Source organism: Cucurbita moschata, unplaced genomic scaffold, assembly GCF_002738365.1.
Source record: "Cucurbita moschata cultivar Rifu unplaced genomic scaffold, Cmos_1.0 Cmo_Scf00013, whole genome shotgun sequence".
NCBI classification, from domain to species: domain Eukaryota; kingdom Viridiplantae; phylum Streptophyta; class Magnoliopsida; order Cucurbitales; family Cucurbitaceae; genus Cucurbita; species Cucurbita moschata.
This window is the reverse complement of record NW_019268529.1, coordinates 3,898,911-3,906,847: the sequence shown is the minus strand read 5'-3', so window position 1 is coordinate 3,906,847 and position 7,937 is coordinate 3,898,911. Positions and strand designations below refer to the sequence as shown.

General features: G+C 35.9%; 2 protein-coding genes across 2 annotated transcripts; both read right to left on the bottom strand.

Annotated features, from left to right (window-relative positions):
• Positions 1-513: 513 nt before the first annotated feature.
• Positions 514-1,894, bottom strand: LOC111451267 (protein EXORDIUM-like 5). The gene has a single exon (XM_023091617.1). It carries the CDS (start codon positions 1,804-1,806, stop codon positions 757-759), a length of 1,050 nt encoding a protein of 349 aa, XP_022947385.1. The 5' UTR covers positions 1,807-1,894; the 3' UTR covers positions 514-756.
• Positions 1,895-4,726: 2,832 nt separating this feature from the next.
• Positions 4,727-6,582, bottom strand: LOC111451264 (amino acid transporter AVT3B-like). The gene has a single exon (XM_023091614.1). The coding sequence runs from the start codon at positions 6,307-6,309 to the stop codon at positions 5,026-5,028; it is 1,284 nt and encodes a 427-aa protein (XP_022947382.1). The 5' UTR covers positions 6,310-6,582; the 3' UTR covers positions 4,727-5,025.
• Positions 6,583-7,937: the final 1,355 nt, after the last annotated feature.

The following is a 7,937-nucleotide window of genomic DNA, read 5'->3' as shown; positions in this document are numbered from 1 at the left end:
TTTTTTTTTTTTTTTTTTTTTTTTTTTTTTTTTTTTTTTTTTTTTTTTTTTTTTTTTTTTTTTTTTAATTTTGTTTCTTTTTAATATTAATTTTACAATTTTAAAACATTTTTAAAAAACTAAACATAATTATAAAAACAAATTTATTTTCTTCACATTATAATATTAAAATGAAATCTCTACCATGATTAAGTAATAAAAGTAAAAAATATCTAATAAATAGTTCAATAAATAAGATATTAATTATTAATTATTATTTTAAATGCTAACAAGACTAATTGATCTAAAATATAATTTAGATTAAAATTTTATTATTAAAATTATTATTTTTGTGTGTTTCATTAAAAAAAAATTAATGTTTTCAATCATATGAAATTATAAAAATCCATATTAATAAGTTTTTAATCAAAATCATTAATTAAAGGACGGAGTTTTCTTAATCATATAAATGGAATAATAATTAAAAATCTGAAAATTTTGAAAAAAGTCGAAAATAATTATTTTACAAATAAATAATGCAAAATTCAAATTTTTTTATTTTTAATTTTATATAATAATATATACTATAGAAACTGTAGATAAATTCATAGAGCCCTCCCCCATCCCGTTCTCCGTCCCTGCAAATCCCTCCTCCGCGGCAAGGCGGAGCCACCCATCTCCACGGCGGTGCTCGGGCTGAGCTCATTAACGCCGCCGCCGTTCTTCTTCAAATTACAATAAACAACGAAACTGATCCGAAATTTAAGCTTTCATCACTCAATCCAAAGCATTAGGACCGGCGCAAGCCTTAAGAACTGGACTCCATAGCCACTGCAACAAGAACTTCCTTCCATTTCTCCCATGTACGTTAAACGTTCCTCCGTCTTCATCCCTCATTACCTGCCCTATATACCCGCCGCCTCCGCCGGTGCCGTACAGTCCCTCGCAGAGATCACCGATCTCCGTCGGCGCTGTTGGATCCTCGCCTGCGTACCAAGCATTCACCAAAGGATTCGAAGCGACTTCCGCCAATTCATGGCCGATAACACTAATCATTCCGTCTAACGCAACGTCTCTGTTTGGCGGCGAGAGAGCGCCTGGACCACCGCCGGCCATGTACGCCGGCACGGCGAAGGGATAAGCGCATTGCTCCGGGCACTGTTTGCCGGAGTGGCCAACCCAAGCGTAAGGGAGCGTGTAGCCGACCATGGACGGAAAAGTGAAATAATGGAACCCGCAAACTGCTCGACAAAAGTCCTGCATTGTAACGTCTTGAGAAGTGAGCACCAGAAACATCCCGTTCCGGTGGTCCACCGGAAACCGCGCCGATTGAACCGCCGTAGCGATTACGTTCTGGATCGAGAGGCGAGTGAGATCAGTGCCGTGGGAGTGGTGGAGGTCGGAGTGTTCGCCGGCAATGACGACGGAGCGGGAGACATTAGCACCAGTTTGATCGGTGTAAAGCGAGACGGTACTCCACCACTCAGCGACAGAGGGTGAAGGGGCAGCCCGACGACGGCGATCGGTGGCGGAAATCGACAAAATAAAGTCCTTAATGAGCAATTTCTGAGAGATAGACCACTTTCCGTACCAGATTAAGTAAATATTGATCGGAGATGAGGAAAGAACAGGGCCCATGTGGTATCGGAGATTGACTAAATCGGAGGAGCCCTCGAATTTCTTGGAGGAGGAGAGGGAGTTAGGGGGGAGTTTAGGGTTGAAGAAGCGGGAGTTAGTGTTGAGGGTTTGGAAGGAAGGGAGAGCGGCGGCCATGGAAGAGAGAGGAGTTGCAGAGACAGCGAGGAGGAAGAAGAAGAGAAGCGCCATTGTTAGGGTTTGAAGGATGAGAGAGTGAAGAAGACGAAGGGAAAGGGGAAAGATTTTATAAAAGCTTTTGAGAGTTGGGATAAATGGGAGAGAGATGGGCTGGTGACAGCTAGCAATGCCTCTTTCTTTTGCTTTTCATTAGGGTTTATGTGTGGGGGCATTTTCGTCAATTCACATAATTTCTCGTCTCAACTTCAGATGCTCGAGCGTACATGAATGAACCGATACTCCATCTGAATAAGAGCAGTCACTACAAATACGATGGTTAAAAAGGCAAAAAAAATTAAAAATTACTGTCTATACTAATAAGGCATATCTACTTAATCGAATTTTTTTTAGAAGTACGTGAGCGAGGACAAAACATTCTAAAATAGCTCGTATTGGTTTGTGGAGATAATTTTCACTTTTGGAGCGGTCTGTGACATAGAAATGTCGGGGCCATGAGATATGAAATTCAAATTTCAAATTCTAGTCATTAAGCGTTCCACTACCACCGTTATAATGATTTCCTTTATTAGGCTACCACATGTGGTGTGTTCTAAAAAGTTATTGGCCAACATTTAGTTTGCGAAGCTTTAGTATGTCTCTACTACTACCAGATGTTGTCTACTTTGGTCCGTAACTTGTCATCACCAACTTCACAATAGGATCTCACTATCCACTCCCTTGAGAGTTAGCGTCCTCGCTGACACATCACCCAGTGTCTGTCTCTAATACCATTTGTTATAACTCAAATCCACCGTTACTACATATTGTCTGTTTTAGCCCGTTATGTAACGTCTTCAGCCTCACGATTCTAAAACACGTCTGTTAGGAAGAGGTTTCCACACTCTAATAAGGAATGTTTCGTTCCACTCTCCAATCGATGTGGAATCTCACAATAAGTCTTGTCAAATTTTAACATATTAGGTTTAATTCATAAGATAAATACGTAATAAATTCTACATTTTAATTCGAGTCGGTTTATTGATACAATTGAGGTGAAGTTAAAGGACCAAATTGAAAATTGGGAAAAATGTAAGGGTTAAATTCAAATTTTCGAAAGTTAAGTCCTCCAAAATAAAAAAAAAAAATATATATATAAAGTTAAAGGACTGTTGCATTTAAATCCTTAGAAAATAATGAATATCTGAAAAATCAATTAATTTAAGAGGGACAAAATGCAAATAATGTATGTGCTTCATTTTTTAGGTTTGGATATGGTTTAAATATCCCAATCTTCACGCGTAAAATTTAATAAATATTAAAAACCTAAGGGCTTTTTTTTAATAGCTTGCTGCAAATTATTTATTAATACATATATATACATTAGTATGTATATGTATATGTATATGTGTGTATATATATATATACATGTATGTATGTATATATGTATGTATGTGTATATAGTTTGAGGATTAAGATGAAAAGATAACCATAGATTATGGATCAAAATTAATATTTTGCAAATTTTAATTATAAAATGTTAAAAAGAGGGAATTAAAGGGTTTTAGAAATAAATAAATAAATCATAATTAGCAAATTTTGCTCGATGAATTAAATAATATAATTTTTGTATTTATTGAATATTAGTTGACTGTTGATAAGAACACGAGTCAACGTTTAAGAACCGGTGAAACGCATATATCCTAAACAAAGAATTAGTGGTTCGATTTTTGTCGCTTATTATAATGATTTTAAACAAAAATAATTGTTGTAATATTCAAATTGTTTTTAAATGTTAACTAATAATGAGTTTATAATTTTGATATAATTAATTATATGATGGATGATGATGGCATGGGATGGGATATGGATTATGATTATTTATAAAGGGGATGGGATGGGGCCCATTTTTCAAATGACATAAATGACCTTCATGAAATATCACTCATTATCATTATTTTCCTTGTTTTAACACTCTTTCTCTTTAATGTTTTATTTTTACTTTTTTTTTCCTTTTTTAGAAAAATCGAACCGAACCGAACCAAGTTACCTAAGTTGAACGATCTGTGTTGAATTGAACTAAGTTGAATCAGATCGAGAGGAAATTGTTCTTCTATTCTTCCCGAAACTTGTTGGTTGATGGATGAGAGGTTATCGATGATGTTTGCACTTGTATAATCTTACGGACGTTTTGTGAGAGACAAGGATCGAGAATGGTCCACGTGACTTGGGATGGCGTTAAGATATATGACCTATGTTAATTGGGAACAAAGATGAGATGATGAGACGTGATGTCGCAATGAGAGACTTTGAGTCTGAATAGAGGGAAGATTGAGTCAAATGACCTGGCCTAGTGTAGAGGCGAGTCGATTGCGTAGCCGACAATTTAACATGCACGCATAGGCGGCGTGTGTGACTAAATAGACTTGGATTCTACACGAGCGATGTTCGGTTGGCGAAGATAAACCTCGTCTAAGGTCTGACAAAACTACAAAGTCGATCGAGCTCATCAATAGAACAGGTGAATGAAAACCAACATCTTGTAGAAGATCGTGTGGTTTCAATGATGGGTCAAACCTTATTTGTTTGACTTTTTTCTCCAACCGTTGCACTAACTTCGCTCGTATTAAATGTAACGGCATTAAGGATATTAATGAGAATCACGCTACTATGATACAATAAATTTCGATAAGGTTTAAAAATCTAATGAAAATAAACCAACATCTACGCGGCATGAAATCAATGCATCTAATCCAAAGTGCAAAATTTCCAAACCAACAAGCTTCCCAATCTCAATCAACGAAACGAAAACGTTCCTTCACCATATTTTATCATTTAGATAGCTATATATGAGATCCCACATCGGTCGGAGAGATGAACGAAACAGTTTTAAAACCATACGACACATAACGGGCTAAAGTGGACAATAGTTGACCCTCACCATTCGGTGAACTCATGGTGGTTCGGGTCAAATATTCGAGCCTACAAATCTTTATAAACGCGCTAAAGTCAGTATGATCTCATTAAACTAATCAAATACATATGACAGAAGAGCAAGGGACAGGCCCATTCTCTGTCTGCTTTATATATCTTACACGACACCATTAAAACATGGTTTCACAGCACAGATTACAGAACAAAAACATTAAAGTTTCCAAAACAAAACACAATTACAAGCCATTCCAAAGTTCAAGAACAGTACAGAATGATTCTTTCCGGCTCTAAGTAACCTCATCACTTCAGAGAATATGCACAGTTCACCAAGAAACAAAATGGTAAAAATGTGTGAAAGATTCATACCTTAACAGAAAAAATCTCCAGCAGAGCCGACCAGGTCCCAGAAACACCAAGAACAAGCCCCAACACAACAATGGCAATGTCCAAACACCGTCCCTTCATGTCCAATTCCTGCTTGAAAACAAGGAAATGGAACAAAGCAGGCAACACAAACGCCAAAGCACAGCACACAGCACTCCCGACCAAAGACAAGAAATCAGCAAAATTAGGAACCAAAAGTGCCACCAGACTGACAAGAAACACCAGCAGCCATCGCAGCCAGAGGCAGTAATTTCCTCCCCAGAATCGCCTTTCAACGATCTCGTAAACAGGATTCATCATCAATGGGAGAGTGAAGAACAGGTTTATACAAAGACCCAGTTTAACAATGGTGCTAATCAATCCAGGGCCTAGGTTACTAGTGATCATGTCTTTAGTTTCTTCCCCAAAAGCAAAGTAACCAAGAACACCAAATGCTCCATATAATGAAGATATGAACGCCATGGATAAACCCAAAACTCTCCCAAATTTCTCCTTGTCCTTTGTTTCAGATTCTAATGGCAACACCATTCCAATCCCTTCAAATGCATAAACAGCCACACCCATGCCATAAAAGAACACGGAAAACCCCCCAAATGCCTCCACGGATGGGCTCTGTTTGAAACAAATCAATACGTCTTTCACCATAACAACCACCATAGCTCCAAGATCAACAATATCAGCAAAAATACTCAATGGAGCTAAATGGGTTAATGTCTGAATCGAGTTCAAACCCAATTGGAAAGGGAAACAGCTCCAAACGTATACAACTTTGGGAGCTAGTCCTAAAATCTTAGGGCTCAAATCTATAGCCGTCGGGGAATTAAATACATCAGCCATGGTATTACCAATAAAAATCAAATAACCAACGCAGAATCCAGTTTGAGATAAAATAATCAGAAGATCAACAAGAATCCTCCCTGGCTCACCGCAAATTGTATAACCCAAATCCCCAAACGAGTTAATTTTAGAGAATCCGATTACCGATTCGATCTTCCGACGAGTGTAGACGAGGAGCATCATGCAGTAATAGGTCAAAAACGCGACGGAAAACAGCATGAGAAGGCCCATGATCCATCCAGTGCGTTTGAATGCGTAAGGAAGCCCAAGAACGCCAGCACCAACAATCGCGATAAAAACATTGGCGAATGTTTTGGAAACGGAAGACAGAGGCTTGGAGCCGTCGATTAGGGGCGTATCTTCTCTGGCCACAGGAGATCGGAGGCGATTGGTTGAAGAACTGGCTTCTCGATCAAACCCCATTAGAAGGCCGTCGAGATGGTTGATGATTCAAAGGGTAGTAGAAACAATGGGGATTGGATTGAAATAAGAAATGAATCAGATGAAGTTGGATAAGGGATTTTAAATGGGGGATTTAGAGATAAAGACGAAAATGGATTTTTCTTGTGGGTATTGGAAAATCAATCAATCATCCGCAGCGTGAAGAAGATGAACGCAAATGGAAGAAAGCGCTAAAAAACGCCTCAAATTTGGGCGCTTTTAGATAGATATTTCAATGCCAACGAATGATCAATCATTGATCAACCCTCTTTTAAAATATATATATATTATTTTTATTATTTTTTTTAATTTGCATCTATTGTCAATATTTAGAGAAATAAAGATGTGGGTGTGTCACCGCACTTTCTCAGCAGCGGACTATCAATTGTTTTGACTCAAGTCGCGTAAAAATCAGACTTTGCAGACAATTTTGATGTATAGTCAAGTCTCGTGTTTTAGAAGACGTGAGTGAGAAAAATTATTGATGTAACGGCCTAAGTCCACTGCTAGCAGATGTTATCCTCTTTGGGCTTCCTCTTTCGGGTTTCCCTTCAAGGCTTTAAAACGTAGGAGAAGGTTTCCACACCCTTATAATAAATAGTGTTTTGTTCTCCTCCCGATCGAAAGTGGGATATCACAGTTGAAAACAAGTTAACAGTAAACATGATGAAAGTCATTTGGGTTAAAATATATAGGCAAGAGAGACTTGGTTGGAGAAGGTTGATGACTACTTGATCCCGTAGTACATTTAAAAGTGATCCATGTACGACACGTCGTCAAACAGAAAATACAATAATAAAACAATACAATGTGGAAACAATACATCTGGACAAACATGACATCCCGACAACCTTAAAAGTTTTTTTTTTCCTAACAAAATCTTTTTTTAATTGAGAATTAAACAAATAAAGTAAATAATTAAAGAAATAATTGGAAAAATAGCCAAATATAGTTAGTTTTTTAATGATAAATCAAAATAATATTCTAAAAATTAAGGTAAGACTAAAATTTATTCACTAAAATGATATTTATTAAAAAATTTAATCGATTAACACGTGTCTTTAAATAAATAAATATTTTATCATAAAATAAATAAATTTAAAATCGACAACCATTGGTGGCTATAAATAAAAGCAAATTTTGACACGGCCACGAAACTTTTTATTTTTTAAAAGAAAAATTAAAAATTATTTTAAATGAACGTTCTCGGAAATGAGACCTAATTTAATTGACTAAATTGCTTGAATAATTATTACGATTTTTTTTAAAATTCTTAAATTTACTCTAAGTTGCGAGGTAAGAACGTCTCGATTTATTGAACAATGTTCGTGGTAAAAATATTTATTATAAAATTAATTTGAATAATTAATTTTAGAATTTATTAAAATTATAAAAATTAAAATTTGATATTTAATTAAACTAATTTATAATCTAAATAAAATTGGGATGGATTTTGTTTTATTTATAAATTTATAGCTTTAAAAATTAAATTTGTTTCCAAATAAATTTTAGTCTTAGTAAGCAAGACGTGTTTAAATTCTGGATTAGATTTAGGTTGGGATACTATTTTTGGAATTTAATCAAAATATTTACATTATTTTTTAAGTATA